At 51.2% G+C, this 20,384-nt stretch overlaps 1 protein-coding gene across 4 annotated transcripts in view; it reads left to right on the top strand.

Moving 5' to 3' along the window:
* The window catches only part of CAMK2A (calcium/calmodulin dependent protein kinase II alpha), a 75,666-nt gene that overhangs the window by 45,143 nt on the left and 10,139 nt on the right, over positions 1 to 20,384 (top strand). For 3 of the 4 annotated variants that reach the window (XR_014712634.1, XM_084636513.1, XM_084636515.1), the window contains 8 exons: positions 1,551 to 1,634; positions 2,618 to 2,712; positions 3,531 to 3,653; positions 5,720 to 5,803; positions 7,650 to 7,692; positions 11,651 to 11,691; positions 17,241 to 17,273; positions 18,359 to 18,407. Coding sequence is in view for 3 of the 4 variants with exons in the window: in XM_084636513.1 (XP_084492639.1) it covers positions 1,551 to 1,634; positions 2,618 to 2,712; positions 3,531 to 3,653; positions 5,720 to 5,803; positions 7,650 to 7,692; positions 11,651 to 11,691; positions 17,241 to 17,273; positions 18,359 to 18,407 (552 nt within the window). In the remaining variant the exon portion in view is untranslated. The remainder of the gene's footprint in view (positions 1 to 1,550; positions 1,635 to 2,617; positions 2,713 to 3,530; positions 3,654 to 5,719; positions 5,804 to 7,649; positions 7,693 to 11,650; positions 11,692 to 17,240; positions 17,274 to 18,358; positions 18,408 to 20,384) is intronic. The other variant, XM_084636514.1, reaches the window with a different exon arrangement.

Raw genomic sequence — 20,384 nt, forward strand, 5'->3', positions numbered from 1 at the left:
AATGTCATGAGCAACGTGGGTACCTTGAATATTTATCCCTGAATCTAACCAAAGGGTTAAAAAATTTCCACTGAGCTCCCAAGGCAAAGCCGGGCCAGCAGGGATGGGGGAGGGTGTGGAACCTTGACAACAGCTACATGGCAACTAGTCTCTTGCAAAGCAGCTGTTTTGGCAGCCTTCATGGCTCCAAGGTGAAACCACCCTACTGTGTACTTGGGATAACCCATTTTATTCCATTGGGAAAATACACCCTTGGGTCCCAGAGGTGCACAGGCAAGATATAAGCCAAGTAACTGAATGGGGATTCAATGAATGGATGTGAAGAGCTGGAACTTGAGTCATGGAGCTACTTTAAGGGTATGATGACTCCATGATGGGTACACAGCCAGTGTCCCCTCCGCTGTGCTCCCAGTCCACCGGTGGCTTACACCATGTTGAAGTCGCTGAGCGCCTCTTCGCTGCACTGCTGCAATCCCCATATACTTCCGTCTTCCAGGACAATTGGGAAAGGATGTGTAAAACTGGTCTTCTGGACAACGCTTGAAACCCAATGAGGCCTCAGTAATGGGGTGGGCTACATGCTCAGCAGAAGAGGGTGTCACATACATCTTCATAAGCAAACCTGCCAACGTAGAGATGAATACAAAGGGAGAAGGCAGGTGTAGGATGCCAACCCAAGACTTCTTTCCTAATGCTGTGCCAGCATCCGGCTCAGCAGGCTGGCTCCGTGCCTTGCATGACTCATTTTCCTATCCTTCCTTAACCCATCTGATTAGCTGCTAATAGGCCAGGACTTCCTAACCACAGGACAGATTGGTTTTTCAGTTACACCAGTGTCAATCTGGAGTAACTGCGCCCACGTCAATGCAGTTGACTCATTGGATTGACACCCATATAACTTAAAGCAGAATCTGACCCAGTGCACTCACAGCCCCTCATGAACAGGCACTGAACTCTGAGGACCTGTAATCAGATCATGGGAGCGTGGGCCCTCTGGATGGCCAATTATCTTTGTTACGGCCGTTCTCAATGGACTAACTGCGGCAGAAGACCCAAGTCACGCGTTTGTCTCGCAGTCGGCTCTTGGGTGCTCCGTACTTCCTGGCGAGTGCTGACATCACTGAGTGTGGTCTGGGTTTGGTTCCATAGGCGCTGACTCCATGGGTGCTCCGGGGCTGGGGCGCCGACTCCAGGGGTGCTCCGGGGCTGGAGCACCCACGGGGGAAAAAAAAGGATGCTCAGCACCCACCAGCAGCCCTGCAGATCCGTGCCTGCCCCTCCCACCCCCCAGCACTGCCCGCCGGCTGCCGATCAGCTGTTCAGCGGCGTGCAGGAGGCGCTGGGGGGAAGCAGGAGGAGTGGGGGACAGTGTGTGGAACAGGGTGGGAAGTGGTGGGGCAGGGCGGGGGCGGGAAGAGGCAGGGTGGAGACTTGGGGGAAGGGATGGAGTAGGGATGGGGCTGGGATGGAGTGAGGGTGGGACGGGGGGAGCAGGGGGTCGAGCACCCCCTGGGGACTGAGGAAGTCGGCGCCTTTGTTTGGTTTGTTAGGTTTTGCAGGCACACCAGGGTACCTTTCTCCAGAAGTGCTCCGGAAGGATCCCTATGGCAAAGCTGTGGACCTGTGGGCGTGTGGTAAGTCAGACTGAGGTGAGCAAACAGGACAGATACATCTGGGAGAAGGAAGAAGCAGCCAAGTATCTCATTTCCCACATTCTATGCCACACCCACCAGCGTATCAGAGACGTGTATATTTCAGCATGCTCATTCTGAAGCTGTGGGGGCCAGGGCGGCCTCTATCAGAATGTACCCCTGCCATGCTGTAAGACACATCTTCCCTGCCCATGTGCCATCGCTCCTAGCACCCGACGGCACCGCGGTACGGTTAATTTAAGTCTTGAACAGCTACATTCTTCTGAACATTAAGCCACCAGTGAAGCTAGAGCGGCCCTGTGTTAGCAACGTGTGATGCTGGCTTTCCAGGCCACCCATGTCACGAGAGAGACCACGGCTCAGGAATAGGCTGCTCTCCAGCAGTGACTCCTTTCCTTGCAGACCAACTCTGAAAATGCTGCTGGGTGGCAGTTTTCTCCATAATGCCAGCACTTCGTGAAAAGCCAGCGCTCTCCCTGGGACGTGCCAGTGGCCTGTGAGGCCAAACCCAGTGGGCCTCATGTATCTGGAGCACAATGCACCAGTGACCCAGTTAATTAAAAGTTTCACCTTCAAATTGATTTCACGGCGCAGGCAGGTGGAGAGGCACTCCTCTCCGTCTGGGCTGCCAGAATGTCACATGGCGTAGATTGAAACAGATTTCTCTTCTTTTCAAGGAGGCCTGTGCACAGTGTGGGCCTACATTTTTGTGCACAGTTGCTGTGGCTGCGTGCACAGATCGGAGAGCTGCACGCATGCATGGCGTCTAACCAGTCATTTGCATGCACAGGCATCATGACTCTGTGTGTGTGTGTGTGTGTGTGTGTGTGTGTGTGTGTGTGTGTGATTTAGACCAACACAGAACTTGGGCCCATACAGATCTCCTAAGTCAGTGATCTAAACTCTCTCCCACTTCCGCCTGATGGAGGTTGATAATAATATGCTCCTATCCCTCTCTTGTGCAGGAGTCATTCTCTATATTCTGTTGGTTGGGTATCCTCCCTTTTGGGATGAGGATCAACACCGACTCTACCAGCAGATCAAAGCCGGGGCCTATGATGTGAGTAGCTTTGTTTTTCTCTCCTCTCCACTCGTCTCTCTCACACTCTTCTCCTCCTCTCTCCGGCACCCATCTGGCCTCCAAGTCATCACTTTGACTCTTTATACAAATAGGACCAGTAGCTGAGACCAGTTGCTGGCTTGAAGGAAACCAACAGCACCGTTCCTTCTGTGCTTGTGAGTGGCCATGGGGAAGACCATATCCACCAATCACCAACACACCTATTTCAAGGCCGTGCAGAGGAAGGTGTGCGGTTTGGTTTCCCCTGAGGAAACAGCACAACACCAAAAGGCTAGGGCAGCTGTGGGGAAGCTTGGACAGATCTTCCTCCGGAGTCCTTCTTGGAGCCGTTGCTGCTTCTGAAGTGTCTGTTGGGGACAGTTACGGACAATCTAACTGACGCTGGGGTCATCAGCTCAAAGATCATAGTCTTTTCTGCCTCAGCCCTCCCCACCTGAGCCAAAGGAGAATTCCCATGCGACAGAGCAGCGTTAGAGTTGATATTCTCTTTGTAAGCTGCTACTCCAGGCTACAGTGGGGAAAACGACAGAGGGTCTGATCCTCTCCAGTAGAGGATAGACTTTCTCCTAGTGTCCACTGTTCCAGGCATCGCGCTCCCTGAGCTGGCAGAACTAACCGTTCACTCTCCCTTTGGCCAAAACGCACCAGAGCCTCCCAGCATGAGAAGAGGCTCATCCTTTTGTAAGAGTAGTGTGTGGAAATGAGCCAAACTTTATCTGGGGGGCTGGGCAGCAGCAGAAATGCCCCTGATGCCATTGCTGATAGCACGCTCACATCCGGCCCCTTTGCCTTTGCAGTTCCCTTCACCCGAGTGGGATACTGTCACTCCTGAAGCAAAAGACCTCATCAACAAGATGTTAACGATTAACCCATCCAAGCGTATCACGGCAGCAGAGGCTCTGAAGCATCCCTGGATATCGGTAAGCATGGCGTACAGGATGGGCTACTCAGGGCGCTAGCCAGACAGTAGAAGGACAGGCAGCTTAGCATGCAGCTGGGAGATGTGGCCTGTTCTGTGATGCAGGAACATTTCTGTTAAGGATGAAGGTCCAGAAATCGGGAAGTTTTATGCAAATGATGAGGCACCTCACTTTGCATATTGGTGAATAGGCATCGCCTTGGGTGTGGCCTGTTTATCTGATGTGTAATGAAATCCTCCTCCCAGGTCTCGCTCCTCTGATACAGCGACAGGCATTTATCTAAATCAGCACGAGACATTTAGGTGTCGTTAAGCCTTAGCGCAAGTGAAGCATTAATACGAACTCACATTAAATGCTTGAGCCCAGACAGCCTGGTGATGGGAGGAAATGTGCCATCTTAGCCAAACCAAGAAAAATGCTGTGAATTCATTAATGTCTCACCCCCCGCCCCCCTGTAGGAGCCTCAGGCAGCTGGAACCCTGCTGCTCTTGGCTCCTTTGCAGGAGGGTGGTGGGAATTCCTTCTCTCTTTGAGGGGAGCTATGTCAGACTCACCTGCCCAGCTCCCTGAGAGCGTTGACCATAGAGATCATCTCTAAGCTCTGCTCTGCCATTGCTGCTGGCTGTGCCATGCCTTCTTCCTCCTCCTCCCGCTGCTGCTCCTCTTCTTCCCTGCACTGCACCTTCTGGTGTAAATGCAAACCCCAGCTTGCCCTGCACTCTCTTCTGCTGTCTTCTGTTTACAGCTAGGTTTCTGATAGTCATAATATTGTCTTCACATGGCAAAAATACTCTTCCTCTAGTGTCTTCTGGATCTTTAATGCTTCATCTCAGATCTGCAACATGCTCCCTTACTTCCCGGCTACAGGGCCCTATTGTGTGGGCTGTAACAACAGTTAGGGAATGTCTACAGACGAACGTAAGTTGACCTATGTTAGGTCAACTTACAGCCAGTGGTGGCTGACGTCCACACTACCCTCTTGTCAGTGGTGCGTGTCCTTACCAGGAGTGCTTCCACCAACTGAAGAGGGGTAGTGTGGGGGGCTGAGCTCTGTGCAGCTCCTCGCTGGGAGCCCAGCTGCTCCCCCGGTCTCTCAGCTCCCCACACCCAGGTGAGAGTGGGGGGCAGCCACCTGGGCTTCTCACCTCCCAGCCGGGAGCTGGGGGCAGCTGCCCAGGCTTCTCGCCTCCCCTGTCCCCGCCAAGAGTGAGGGCAGCCAGGCTCTAGCTGCCCAGCTTTCTTGTCAATTTCACAGCTCCAGCATGGAACCCTGAAACTGATAAGACAGCCAACAGCCTGTAAGTAGATGTAAGTAACGCAGTGTCTACACAGACACTGCCTCGCCCTAACTACACCGACATAAGTCCTACACCTCTCATGGAAGTGGAGTTATTATGTCAGTGTAGCAGGGCACTTACATCAGCGGGACAAGACTATAGTGCGTACGCTGACCTAATTACGTCAGCGTAAGCTGCCTTATGTTGACCTAACTGTGTAGTGTAGACCAGGCCTTAGAAACAGGAAAGTCCCCCAGGCAGGGGCCAGTAACAGAGCTCCTTTCCATGGCAGAGATTGTACCAAAGCCTGAGACTCACTGACACACCTTTCATCCCATAAAAGTCTAATCAACGACCAAAGTGATAAATCGTCCATGAACTTAGCCTCACTGCCAGGTATATAGTCCACGCCTGAGACCTCTCATCACATCCCTTCACAGCAAGGGGTTGCAGTGTTAATCATCCAGACAAATCAGTCAGCCCAGGGCGTAGCTAAACTCTCTGCAAGCTAATTTACAGCCCACTGCACAGCAGAACGAGAAACAAATGAACAAAGAGGGTGGCTAACTCACGCTACCCATTAAAGTTTTATCTGCTGCTTCCAGAGAGGCCCACGCAGCTGCATGCAGCAAAGGCCGTCTGCCTCAGCCAGGAGAGCCAGACTGCATGCATGTGTGCATGTGAGAGCAACAGAGTGTGTGTGTACATGTGTGCCCTTCCCCAGGTCCTTGGGTCTCCAGGTTTCTCCCTTCCCTCCACTACTGAGCGGGCTCTCCTTCTCTCTTCTAGCACCGCTCCACCGTGGCGTCATGCATGCACAGACAAGAGACAGTGGACTGCCTGAAGAAGTTCAACGCCAGAAGAAAGTTAAAGGTAATTCGCAGGGCCCATCCCCGCCGCCCAGGTACCTTTGGGAACCACGATGAGTTTGTTTTCCTGAACAGGAGATGTGTCACCGGGTGGGAATCCGTGTTATTCTGTGAGTTTGGATTTCAGGGGAGCCAGACTGGCCAGGGAAAGGAGAGGCTGAGCTGAGGGGCTGAACATTAAAAACCAGGCACAAAAGGATGTCTGACCAGGGTTGCTAGTTATTTTGAGGAAGTCATCTGTTGGGTGTGTTGCAAGCAAGTTGGGAAATCCGTATTCCCACCTGGGGTAGGAACGGTGATAGGCATATATAGAGCACCTTTCAGCCACAGGGATGCCAAAGCTGAACAGTGCTCCAGGGTGTCTACATCTGCCACTAGGGGGCAGCCCTTTTAATGGTGTATGGCAGTGCTACCCACCACAGCGGGGGAATTATAGGTAGGCAAAATACTTGAAGTAGAGATGTCACCCAGCGGTTGGGGCTAACGCTTCAATATACTTACAAAAAGTGCTATTGGATCTCGAGGGATCGGAAGGAGTCAGAACTTTGGTTTTCCATACTGGGAAGAATACTGAGTCATTAACACCAACTTCCAGCAGCGTATTACTATTCATAGAATCAGAGAAGATTAGGGTTGGAAGAGACCTCAGGAGGTCATCTAGTCCAACTCCCTGTTCAAAGCAGGACCAACCCCAACTAAATCATCCCAGCCAGGGATTTGTCAAGATGGGCGTCTGTTTCATGGGGGTCTCCAATCTAAGCAGGGATCTACCCTGCCCTTCATTATCCTGGGAGGGCTGATGGCTTTGCAGCATAAAGTAGGTGGCTCCAGACTGGTAACAAGATTGGCAAGAAAAGAAACTGGCAATAATCTATATTTACTGTTCATCTCAGCAAGTAATCAGATTAGTTCAGGTCTACACTTCTAAGTAGTAATCCGTTACTGTAACTAATTACTCAAATCTCATTATATGCTACTTGACTAGCTAGTAGAGTCGACTGGAAAACGGAAAACATTTCTGGCGAACATTTTTGCAGTACTTTTTTTTCCTGTTTTTGGTCAAAGTTTAGTTTTGATGGCAATTCCCTCCCTCAGCTGTAATTAGTATAAGAAGTTACTTTAATAGCATTGAACCTGATTCTGACCTCTGTTACACCCATTTCAATCTGGAGTAATTCCACTTGTTACAATTTACACAGACTAATCTGAAATCAGAGTACGGCCCTGCATGTCTGATACTCCTTTTAATCTCACGGGTATAGGCAGTTTAGTGGCCTGCAGTGGAAACCCTGGGACTGTGGTTAGGGAGGCAGGTACAGGAGAATAAGCTGTTATTGAGAAGTAAAAGTGTGTGTTACTGGAGTGAGCAGAGTTCTGGCGTTTTGGCCATTTTCACTCTGGCAGAATCTCAGAAAGGCAGATGATGTGGGGGGAATTTCTGAGAGAAATCTCAAGATAAGGAAACTTCCCAGAAACTCCCAATAGAAATCTCTCTGCTGGTCTGGTCTCGATGCCTTTGGAACACAGGGCCAGAGAAATGATGCCATTGCATGGCACATAAAAAGCCCCAGGGGAGAGATCTAGATTGTCTTCACAAGAAGGTTGTAAATCATCCTGTCCCTCCCATTACCATCCAGAGACTCGGATTGTAGGACCCCTACCCAGGACCTGTTTCTACAAACTGGTTTCTGTTTCTGTTAATATCATCTCTGGACTCCATTCATGCAATCTCCCACCAGCTCCACCTGGTTCTGTTTTCCACCGGATACCTTTGAAAAGAAGGACAAACAGATGGACCTGACTCTGAGCACAGTGATCTCTCTTTCCTTTCTGCCTTTTGTGTATTTCAGGGAGCTATTCTCACTACGATGCTGGCAACCCGGAATTTCTCTGGTAGGTGTTGTCTTGGCACCTCACGCTCTTTACTCGGTTGCTTTGCATTTATTGTATACACTGGGTTTCGGGTGCTAGGTGGGAGCTGATTTGTACTCACAAAAGCCAGCCAAACCCAGAAGCCTTACTGGTAAAGACTGGCCCCTCTGCATTTACACCATCCATGTCCTTATGGGAGCTGAACACGCATGCTGCGTGTTCGTAATGGATGTCATTCTGGGAAGCACCACAAGGCTGGCAGTGGGGAAGGTGACCTGGAGAAGGGAAGCGGGAGAGATGTATGTCCAAGGGGAGTGGAATTGAGGGCGTGGGAAATCACAGTTCCTGGAGATTTGGTCCTGAAGGGCTTTCTATGCATTTGCTTACTCACAGTTAACGGGCAGCCATGTTCACATCCTGGAGAGGTGCTGGGGCGGAGAAGGTGCAGCCTCTCGTTTCACAGTTCTGTGGCGAGTGGCTGGTGCTCAGATTCAGCCCAGAGGGGAAAGCTCCTGTCACTGTAATAACCCCTCCGGCAGCCATGCCAGGACGGGCCCCAAGGAGAGCAGAAGGAAAGAGAAACAGCCTTTTGGGAAGGGTCCTAGGTTCAGCCTCTATCTAGGTTGTGAATAATGAGAGGCAGATATGGCCCAAGTCATGTGGGCCTCTCTGCAGACATCAATACAAAGACGTGGAACCTAATTATGTAAAGTTCCCCCAGTAAGTTCCCCTTCCATTGAGGGTCCTCTGGGATGGGAACTGCAATCCCAAGAGCCTCAGGTGCGAATGGCTGGCCCTGAAAGAGAGGGCCCTGCTGTGAGGGGGAGAACACCACTCTACCCATCATGGCATGCGAGCTATTAGGTTGTTTTCCCTGAAGGCTGATCTTGGAGTGCAGCCCTACTTGAAAAGATCTCTCTCTGTGTGGGGGAGCATGTTAGAGACTCATGGAAAAATTGCCTTGAAGCCCTTTGGAAGCCGTCCAGGTACGGTCAGAATTAGACCGCAGCAGCCCCCGGAGGCTGGAGTCTCTGTCTGTTTCCCTCCTTTCTTTTTCTGCCTTTTCTTCTCTCCCTCTCTAGGGGAGAGTCCTGTGGTCAGAGTTTCAAGAAGGGTTCAAGCTACTGGGAAGTCTGGTCTGTGCCCAAAGGCTCCACCTCCTTCCCTTACTCCCAGGTGTTACAACACAGCTAGCACACACAAGCAGACAAGAAGGGAGTTGGGGAGGGGTTTTTGTAGCCCACTGTCTACTCCTATGGGATGCACAGACATTACTAGCTAGCATCTTCTCTCAAAGCGCCTGTCTCGTGGGGTATTCAGCAGACTTAAAGCAAACCCTACAGGTGGGAATTCACATGAAGGAATCATGAATTCCCAGATGATTCCTGAGTGTGGGGTACCCAACGAGATCTCTCACAACAAGTCTGAACCTCGACCCTCAAACTGGGATTGAGAGCATCCCCTCTCCAACACAGGCCCCTGCAGCTCCCTGTTGCAACCTGCTCAGAGCCCGAGCAGAAAAGGCGGAGGAGGGCACTGGTACTTAATGTGCAGGGCTGCAGGCCTGGCCTGGCTGTGTCCCCCGAGTGGGGCGAGTCTCTGACCCCAGGGGCCCAGCCAGCCTAGAAAAGGGGTTGGTGAGATTTGTTGTGGCCACAGGTGTGTTTTGACCTGGACCAGTCTCAGGTTTGTTCCACATTCATTCAATATGAAGAAAAAAAAAAATCTCTGTTAGGAAAACAACGTATTGGTGACGGTAAAGCAGGTGACCACTTCTCCGTGCTAGACTGTAAACTCTTCCAGGCAAGGGACCTCTTCATTCTCCATCTCAGACAGTGCAGAGGTCATTGTAGCTGACTATTAGCAGGATTGTCGTTTGAAAAGACACTTAATTTTGGAAAATTGATAACGGGTGGGTAGGGATCACAAAGAGTTTTCTGATCTATTAGTGTTCTTGTTTGATCTTTTTTAGCTACATAGCACCCAAAGCATGCTTGGGGCTTTAAAGGCAATTAGAAGACACAGCTCCTACCCTAAAGTCTTGACAATCTAAAAAGCATTGCAGATTAGCTCTCGCTAATCACTTGTGTTCTGGGAAAACCCTAAAAACATACCTGGAGCTAATCTGTGTTTTTGAAGGCCTGTGAAGGGGCAATTGCATGAACATGATGTGGGCTGTGAAAGCCCCTGGGGCGTAATGCTGAGTCCCAACCTCTGCAGCTGCTGGGAGTGGCCAGGGGGCATTTTAACTTTCTTTTTTAAAGTCCTAACAAAGTGTGCCCCTGCCCCAGCTGTTTGCAACACCTCCTCCTTGCACAGTAGTTTGCACCAGTGCAAAATGCTGCCCGGCCGATTTACACTCTGCACTGGTGTAAATGCTGACACAAGGTGCAGGGCAAAGGGTGAATCAAGGCCAGGATGGAGGGGGTTAGCTGGATGCCAGTTCCTCTGGGCGGGGAGAGGCAGGGAGGACGGAGGGTGTGCAGGTGCCAAAGGGATTGTGCATATCAGAGGAGAGCTGGAGAACCGGGGAAGTTGTGAGGGAGGGGAGGAGGAATCCGGACGCTGGTCTAGGGCAGAGGAACTGTGAGGTGTTCACCTGAGGGATGGGGGGAGCCAGTGTCTATTCTGGGGCAGTTCTCTGGCCTGGGTTGTACCGGAGGTCAGAGTACATGATCACAATGGTCCCTTCTGGCCTGGGAACCTGTGATTCTCTGAACAGGTGGAGTGATGGGGGCGGGGACAGGGCACTGTTAGGGTGGGATTGAAAGAGGATGGAGGAGCAATTAAGCTTGCCTGGGGCGGGGCCTTAAGGGAAGTCTCAGGAGCTGGACAGAGGATGGTTGGCACAGGGAGTTTGTGAAGTAGCTGCAGACAGTCAGAGCAGGGTGCTTGTCGGGTGGGTAAGAGGGAGCAGGAGGTGAACTGGGAGGAAGGTCAGGTCGAGGACCGCTGGGGCCTGCAAGGGGCATTGGGATTGTCCAGCGGCTGGGGGTCAGGGTCAGCCCCGGGCATTTGTCATGGGGGTAGTTAGGCTTTTGCGGACATGTGGTAGTTGTGGGAATACGTGCTGGAGTTGGAAGAGTTAAACACCCAGGGGGGATATTCTGTCAGGCCCTACTAAGGGTGAAGAGGCTGTCCTTGAGCATCTAAGGCCAGGATGTTCAAAGCTACACCCCATAGCCACTTCCCTTCCCGCATTCTGCCCGGGAATTCCCAGGGGTCTCCTCCCCTCAGCGCACTCATCTGACGCTACCGTGTGGGAGGGCGGCTGCTGGAAGTTCATTATCTGTTTGCCAAGGGCAGCGAGCTGGGAGAGCGCCGGAGTGGCCCTGGGGGATGGGGCCAGGCCTGTGGTGATAGGTGGGCTCAAGGGAGGCCGTCTGCTTTTCATCATAGTCAAAATGTGGGCTGCAGCTGTCAGGTCCAGGGAATCATAGCACATGACCCCGGCAGCATGGGGCTAAAATTAGAGAGAGAGAGAGAGAGAGAGGCAGGCAGGCAGTGCCACGGCACACTGCTTAGAGCTTCATACTCAGCTCCCCAAGACAAAGGCAGGAGGGGAAGCCCTGGGGCTGGACTGAGGCTCATGCTCTGCCGTGGAGGACGCTGGATCCTCACTGGCCATACTACTGCATGACCCTTGAGTCCCGGCAGGAAGAAAACTGCCCAGGCCTCTGCTGTTTCCAACACTGCCCCTTGCTAAGGTTCCTCCACGGAGCTGGCGGCCAGGGCCTTTGTCTCTGTGCAGGAGAAGGAAGGGCTGGAGTTGAGGCATTCACCTTGCAGCTCAAGGGGCTGTGGAGAGAGGCGGCACCTGGGGCTGTTCTGCTCTGGGTCTGGAGCGCGCCAACCCGCAAGGACTCCTGAACCCCACCCCTCTTTTGTCTGACTCCATCGTCCCTCATGCTACTGATCCTCACTCTGCTGGCCTTGGCGCCTTGCCTGGCCCTGCTAACCTCCTACCTTGTCTCCGCAGGAGGGAAAAGCGGAGGCAACAAGAAGAATGACGGCGTGAAGGTAAGCGCTCCCTCCCGGCCGGGACAGCACCCCGGGAGCCACTCCTTGGGGCTGCAGTGGATTCAGCTCTGCTGAGGGCCCCGCCGTGGCCTTCCTCTGTTTGAAAGTGCGGTTGGTAGCCATGCATTGCTGGCCCGGCTCCTTGGCCACCATCCCCTTGTCCTTAGGTCAGACGGCCCTTCCTCCCCTGTCCCCCGCAATCCCCGCTGTCAGTCAGCAGAGCTGCAACAAGAGCAAAAGGGAAAAACTGTAAAATGTGCAAAGCTCTCTAGGGAAAAGCTTGCAGCTTGCAGATCCGTGAGCGAAGAGAATGGATGCACAGGCTCATGCTTGAATAATGCACCCCTCCAACACCCCTGCAGGAAGGTGGCATGAGGAGAACTCCGAAATTCGCCTCCTCCCGAGGATTTTACTGCTGCTCAGCTGCCTGCAGCCCTCTCCACATGCCCCCACCACTCTCTCCCCATGAGGGCAGGAGGGATGGGGAAAGGAGAGGAGTCGAATGGATGGGAAGGGGAGAGAAGGGATCAGGAAAGGAAGAGGGGAAGGGGAAAGACAGTCTTGCAATTTATGCCTGGTGGGGAGAGCCGAGGGTTCAGGCGAGCAGCAGGAATTCAAAGCAGAGGCATTCCAGAATCTCCCCCGCTCATTAGCAGGAGAGCCCATGCAAATTCAGGGTCACCCAAGGGAGGCTGAGCGCAAGAACCTGGAAGGGGCTGCCTGTATTCAAATGAATAAATGAGCAGCACGAGCCGGCTCTCTGCAGAGAGTTTCACAGCCTGCCAATTCCACTCCTCTCACTTCCCCAGCAGGTGGCACTGGTCCCAGGAGATTGGGGGGGGGGGCACACCCCTCCCCCTCCTACCCCAAATTCAAGAGTTAGAAATAATAAGAAAAAAATCCCATTTTACTTAAAAAGAGTATGGACATGTCAGGGTGAGCGACAGGGCCCCATGTGCTTGCGGTACCTACCGAGCTCAATCCCGCGTCCAGAGCCAGGCAGTCTCCTGGGGTTAGAGCCCAGTGGAAATCAGCTCTCTCCATTAATCACCTGTTCTAATGGCCTCTGGTGTGTGTGCATGGGGGCGGGGGAGAGGGGCCTTCGTCCTCCTTCCTCCCCAGAGGAGGGCGTGTGATCTGTGGGAAGGTCTCTCTGTCTGATGCATTGGGAGTCTTTCCACTGATTTCACCAGGGCTTGGGACCAGACGCCATGGGGACCTCTTCTCTCTGGGGCTTTCTCCGGGGGCAAACTTACGAGCTGTGCAGGGCCCCAGGATTCTGGGAGGGCCAGAGAATCAGGCCGGCCTTCCTCTCGCTGTGACCCAGTTGCTGGATGGGCTAAGAAGCTCTGGCAATGGATTGCTTCCTCTCTCCCTGGTACTGTTGGAGGAGGCCAAGCCCACAGTGTTAAGAGCATTTATAACCACAGAAATGCTGTATATGAGCTCAGCTTATTCTACCTCTGCTGCCAGCCTCTCTCCTTAACTCTTGAGATTCACCTGCAGGCCAGAGAATATTGTATCTTGGTCAGCTGCCATCAGGAGGTAATGTTGCTTCATGACGTGAAGACGCCGCACTGTGTCATGAGGTCATGACACACGTAGGGGTGCCCTGGGTCAGAACTCTCTCTGTTAACCTCCTGCACACTAGTCTTGTGGGATGTGACACAGTAAGGCCCCGGACCAGGAGAGTCATGATTGTACCATGGGCACCTCACTGTCAGCCTGTGCCTCTCCTCTGCTACTCTGGTGCTGCCAGAGCTGCCAGCAGCTTATGATGGTCCCCAGGGGAAATAATCCCCCCCCAGGCATTGCTGATGCAGTGCAAGGGGCTGGGGGAGAGTAGGACAAACTGAAAGAAGCTTTCTAAAGCTGTGGAAAGAGAGGGCGATGGACCAGGAAGCCTGTGTAGTGGCGTTCCTCGGTTAGATTGCCCACGGGCAAGGCCTTCATGTTTGGGTTTTAGTTTGTTTAAAATTTGCTGGGAATTTATTGATGTTTATTACAAACATTTGAAAACAGATGAAAATCGGTTCAAAAAATAACGTTAACGTTTTCTGGGTAAATATTTGGGTTAATATTGGGAGATGGGGGAACAGATGTAAAGCAACAAATAGAGAAAAGTAAGAGTATTGAAAGTAAATGCAGTTTTATTTATGCTGTGGTTTATTTCATGAACTATATCTTAACAGTGTGTACACATATTAACACACGTGTGTGTATCTTCTACTACATTGCCTTACTCTAACAGACAGCCTCACATTTACCCTTAGACTAACTTTTGATTAACCTAAACACATCTGCATAATGTAATGCACTGGATTTGCTTAATGTTATCAATATTTCCATGTACTTGAGTCGTCCGAAATTTGGGTGAAAAGTGGTAAAATAATTACAAAATAATGGCTTTTGTAAAAGCTGGGAATGTGTTTTGTTAAAATTCATTAAAAACTGAAAACAAAGGGCCTTAGCCATCCCTAAGGGGTAGTGTTGAATTAGACCTGTCACTTCACAAAGGTGGCTGTGCTGGTGGGAAACCTCTTTGATAAAGGTTATTCACGTTGGTTTTGTGGTGGCTATAAGGGTGAACGCGGTCCTAGGTATGCAGCAGAGCTCGAGGGTAATTGTGGGTAGATTGTTAGGAAAACAATCATAGAATATCAGGGTTGGAAGAGACCTCAGGAGGTCATCTAGTCCAATCTCCTGCTCAGAGCAGGACCAACACCAATTAAATCTTTGGAACCATCAAGAGGGAAGGGTTTAGATTTCCAGTACCGCATCAGTCACTTAGGTTTGTATCCTTCAATTCTGAACCTTGTCTCGAGGGCCCTGTGAATGGGCTCGTCTGCCCCACCTTATCACCCAGCTCTTGAGAGAGAGAACTCTGGGGAAGAGTTCTTAATGATTTTGGATTGCCATGACTGCATTTTCTGGGCACCAAGGAGGGACAGCCTGGGTAGGTGGCTGGAAGCCTCTCCTCCCTGGCCCCGTGCCATGATACAACTTGACAGGAAGATGGGAGAAGTACTAACTTCGTGGGAGGGGTAGAGGTGGGAGGCAGGGCAGAGGAAGGGCTCCTGCCGAAACAACACAGGTGTTAGTTCTTTCCCAATGGACCGTTCAGTTGCACCATTCCTCACACCTCGCTGCCCTGGCCAGCCTGGAGGCACGGTTCTCTCTCGGGGGTGTGGCTTCCATCCCAGCAGCCTCCGGGGCACAGAGGAGTGAAATGTTCAGGCTGGCAGCTGGACATGCCCTGGGGCGAAGCTGGCGTGACAGACTGCGAGCAATCTGCAGAAATCAGGGCACATGCTGGATGTGTTCATTTCTTTGGTTTGTGGTTTTAACTTAGCTGCAAAAGTGGGACAGTGTCTTGAAAACTCCAGGGGGTCTTTGGGGACAGGAGTGTGAGTACCCTTTCCCCCTCTAAGTGGGGAGGGGGAGTGCTGTTTATCAGTGAACATCACTGTAACTCAGGCCATGTGGTCTGGTATGGTGCTGGATGGGTTGTGTCCTCATTTGAGGGAACCCATGGGGTTCACCATCCCATGACAACACACTGGTCCCAGGCAGCAGACCCACCATTCCTGAGTTACTGTCCCATCCCTGAGTTAATGCAGCCATCACATTATCTTGCAAATGGTTGAAAGCAGGGTTCCGCCCACTTCTGCTACCCCCCCCATCCCACTAGTGGAGACATCCAGCAGTGTGGCCCTGTGGGCTTGGAAACCTGTGATCCCCAGAGGTTCTTTACCCATGAAACAGTTTTCACAGGGCCAGAATTTCCCTACCCACAATGCATGGAGGCCATTTTTGGTCCTCCTTTTCCTGGAGGATACGATACAATCACTGCCCTTTGTGGTGTCACATCCTGTTACATTGTAAATGAATGCAATCACTGCCCCATGTCCCATCCTGTTACGTCCTAAATTAATGAAGTCACTGCCCCATGTTGCATCCTGTTACTGTATGTCCTAAATTAATGCGGTCACTGCTTTGTGTTGCATCATGTTCCGTCTGAAATTTCTACCCTGACTGCCTTGTCTCCCAAACTGAATTAATGAAAGCTCTTGACCCTCCTTGCATCTTCCTATGTCCTGATTCAAGGTAGCTGTCACTACACTTTCTCATCAGGTTTCACCCTAAATACAGCAGTCGCCACCATCTGGCCTTACATCGTATTTGAGGATGTATATTTGTGCCGGGAGACTAATTTAGGTGATGCCAATAGGGTGGTGGTAGCTATGCTAATGTAGGATGGAGCCTCATGAAATGGCTGCAATCATTTAGGATGCAAAGGGAGGAACAAGTGGTAATGAGCATTAGTGGATTTGGATGGCTCTTTATAACACAGCCTATCGTGAGCTGTGATGGGACACTGAGTTTCATCTCACAAGGGGCATGCATAGCTTTTGCCCATTGCCCCGTTGGCCGTGGGAGGTATGTCTATGCCTAATTCAATGTGCTGGCACCAAGCCTGTTACCTTGGCATGGCACCTCCCAAATCTGATGCGTTTTGCATTGGCCTTTACTGTTGTGGGAATTCCCAGTTCCTGCCATCTTCACCACCACCACCTCGCATCATGGAAGTCAAAGTGGAATGTGTTCTTAGGGAATTGATAACCCTGGTGCACATCCTAGAAGTTAGAGATAGAAAAAGGCGGTAGGTCATCTTGCCCATCCCTTTGAAGAAGTCTCCAAACCAAACAGAAGGTGAAAAGAAGCTGAGTGCATAAGCCAAGAATCTGCAGGAGTATTTTGGGGTGATAGGCAGGAATCTGTTCAAGGGGTCTTTTTATCCAAGGAGTCCAGAGCATTCTTGGGTAGGAATCAAAGTATATGCATAAGGTCTTTTTTGAGGAGCTCAGCTGTGTTCTAAGGAGATAGCCTAGGTGCTAGATTTATATCCAGGACACCTTGACGTGGTTTGTTCAAGAAGCACTTTGAAGCAGACTCCTGGATGTAAAAATTACTCCATAGAGGACCTGCAACTGAGCAATTCCAGTGTTTAGAACCACAATTTGCTCACATGCAGGATCAGGGCAGAGGGAAATTTAGTTGGTGAAGAGGATTAGAATAGTAGCATCTCACCTGGTTTCAGATCCTTGTATAGTCACAAGTAGAATGAGTTTAGTGGTCTCATGCTAGTTCCGAGTGGATGTTTGTCCACCCTGTAAAACCACTGCACAATTTGACATGATTGGCTGTCATTGCTCAGAGAGGCTCCGTTTTGGAATAGCAAGGTGAGGACTGAGTTGCATAGGCAGAGGTGTGCATGGATCCAGAACTGGAGGAGCAGATGTTGCGGCAGATCAGGGCTGAGAGGCATTGGTGGAGCTGTGTTGGGGACCTCACATAGCATTGGCTGCACTGTTTCACCTTAGCTAGTGGCATCGGTTTCTCACCTGAAGTGCCAAATTTACCCCCAAATTCCCCCCTGCAAAAGGACTGTGAAGGGTGGCTCAGGAGCTGCTGTCTCCCATGTGCTGCTCTCTGCCTTTCTCACTCTGTGTCTCTCCCTGTCCCATCTCTTCTCCTTGTTTTTCCAGAAAAGAAAGTCCAGTTCCAGCGTTCAGTTAATGGTGAGTGTCCTTCGTCTTCCTCAATGCCGCTAATGCTGGGCCTCTCCACGTGTGCCAGCCTACCCCATTCTTGGAGCTTACCTTTGACACGGGGGTTAGGGAAGAGGGGACACTGGGTTGGAGGGAACATTTTCAAAGCAGTATCACCCCCAGATCCCTTGAACAGGGTTGGTGATGCCCAAGGCCAAGGGGAAGCCAGCTTTGCTTCCTGCTGGCAGGTTATCACACATTTCTCCCAGTCCTCCTGTCTGCAGCCTGCATCAGTCCAAAGAGCCTTGAAAAAACACCTCACTTGGCTTTCCTGGACCTGTGTGGTCGCGGGAGTCACAACAGCAGTGGCAGCCCTTGCCAGCCCAGTGGATCTAGTGGATTACGGGTACTACATAAATACGCCTTGGCTGGGACGGGTTAGTGGAGCAGTTGCTCTAGCTCACCTGGCAGTCTCATCTTTCCTGGGAAATTTGGAGAGCGGATGGGTTCAGCGGCCCCGGCGCCTCCCCGTGCAAATCTGTGTCTCGGTCGGCGGTTTGTCTCAGCCTTTGGTAGTCCATGTGGGTCTCGGAAGCCCTCTCTGTTTTACTGTCCATTTCTCTCCCTATTATGCAGTCAATGTGGTCTCTCTCACTCCTGCACAGTCCCCTTGCTCTCTCATCGCAGTTACCTCTCTTTGTTAATTTGTACATTTCTTTTCCTATTGTATAGTCAACATGATGTCTTTCACCCCTGCACAGCCTTTCCCCGCCCTTTCTGGCTGCAGTCCTAGGATCCTGTGACACTCCCCCCCATCCCCCAGATCCGCCCCTTGTATGTCACTGTAGATGGTTGCAGGAAAGGCGTGTCCACTCCTACAGACACCAGCCCCCTTCTCTTTGGCTACCAGGTTGAAAGTCAGGGAGGACACTGCAGTTGCTAAGCTAGAGTGGTGATTGATGGCTGGCTCGGTCAGCTGGTGTTTTACCTGGTTTTGGTCCATTTGCAGAGTTGGGTAGAACCTGTGTGACGGATTTCTGAGTGCACGGGAGCCTTCAAACAAACAGCGTAGAGTGGGTCTTACTTTTCCTCTCTCCTTTCTGTTCTTTGCTCAGGAATCTTCGGAGAGCACCAACACCACCATTGAAGATGAAGACACTAAAGGTACAGTGGATGGCCTTCAGGCGTCAGGGAGAGAGGTGCAGGGATCCTACCCTTGTCACTGGCCCCTCCCAAGTCAGACATAGTTACTGTCTATGCAGTATAAACTCATTTGTGCCTTGTGCCTCAGTTTCCCCATCTGTAAAATGGGGATGATGATACTGAAAGTGCTTGGAGATGAAAAGCACTAGATCAGAGTTAGGTGTTATTATTACTAGGGTACCCAAGTCTCTGTGAACATATTAGGCTTACACTAGGGAGAAATTTGGCCCGTTTTATCTGCACACCCGAGGGATCACTGTAGGAGAGGCAGATGACTGGCCTCAGTTTTGGTCCCTCTCTAATGCACAGTGTTTTACTCCAGAACGTCACTGCAGCATGCCATTCTTTATGCGGCGATATACAATTAGCCCTTGCGTTAGTCTGACCCTGCCAGAATCCATCCCAGCACTTCACCAGGGATCTTCCTAGTCTTTGCAAGTGCTTGAGCTCAGCAATCCCTTGCCCCATTCTGCAAGTGCCGCCCTCCCTGCTTAGCTCCTTTTCGTTCCTGTCCCTTCTGATCCTGTCCCTGCCGCTGGAGACAGTCTGAAAAGTTAATCAGCCTTTGGGAAGAGCCTAGGGAGGAAATACCTCCCTCCCACCCTGTCAGGGCTGGCTTGCCAAGAATAGCCTGGGGAATAATTGTTCAGCGCTAATTTGTAAAGTCTCCCCAATGAAGTGAACCCAGCAGCAAGTGATGTGGACTCTGGCCTGACATTAAAATTAATTGAAAATTCGTCCTCACAGGGAACAAATCCCAGGAGACAGGGAATGGAAATTAACATTTCAAAGGGTGGAAATACTTCAGGCCGAGCATGCAAGCAAGGCCCAGAGCTAGATACTCATTTTTATTAATGACCTTCTCTCTCTCTTCCCCCTTTGGCATAATAAAAAATTAACTCTACTTTGTGAGTCACACAGACCCTTGGTCTGCATCTGAACTGGACTTCATTAATAAGCACCTGGGGTAGCTCAGACAGGCTCCTTCGGAAGTGCCAGCGAGTATCACTGGACTCGTCCCAAGTAGGTTTAGGCTTATCCCAGATCCAGCTGGGAACAGGCGTGGAGACGCAAAACATCAGCCTGACCCCCGCTGAGAGTTACATTTGCTGGTTCTCTCCTGGAGTTTTCTGTGAGCGATGGAATGGAGGCAGGTGAGATTCCGAGGTCAGACCTCCCTCTGAGACATGCAAGAACCCCACCTCCTCCTACCGTGGGGCAGAGGCAAGGGGTGTTTTTTTGGCTCGCGTGGGAGAAGTGCCACTAGGATGATCCCAATTTAAGTCTCAGCTGTGATCACAAGCAAGATGGACACCCAGCCACCAGATGAGGGACCTGTTAGCTGGTTCCATCCACCCTAGTGTTTGGCTAGGGGTCTGCAGCACAACATTCTGGCTAGTGAGCAGGATAAAAAGTCTTGGGAGAGTCGAGCAAAGTTCACTTGCTTAGAGATGGTTAAACTGGTGGAGATTTACTGGCCAGATGGTGATGCTGAGGTCACTCAAGACTCCATACCACCATTTTATACCACAGATCGGTCACTAACCCTCTACTTTTGTAACAAGAGATGAACATTAAGAATTCCTGTAAGTGTCCCTGATTCTGAAGGAGTTTCCTCACCTGCTGTTGTTAGAACTTTTCTATCTCATCGTTCCCAGGCCCTTTCCTGCTCCCATCCATCCAGGCAGGAATCCCTGCTTTCCATCCTCTGGGCCCCTCTCCCCCGACAAGTTTTCTCAAACGAATGGGTGAATGGGGATGCCCTTTTTCTCATGGGGACCTCAACATTTGTGCTTTTGGCACAATTTTGGCACTTCGTTGGATGAAGTGGGTTTTAGCCCACAAAAGCTTATGCCCAAATAAATGTGTTAGTTTCTAAGGGGCCACAAGGACTCCTCGGTTTTTTGGCTGATACAGACTCACACAGCGACCCCTCTG

This window comes from Lepidochelys olivacea (assembly GCF_965140295.1).
Source record: "Lepidochelys olivacea isolate rLepOli2 genome assembly, chromosome: 8".
In the NCBI taxonomy this organism is placed as follows: domain Eukaryota; kingdom Metazoa; phylum Chordata; order Testudines; family Cheloniidae; genus Lepidochelys; species Lepidochelys olivacea.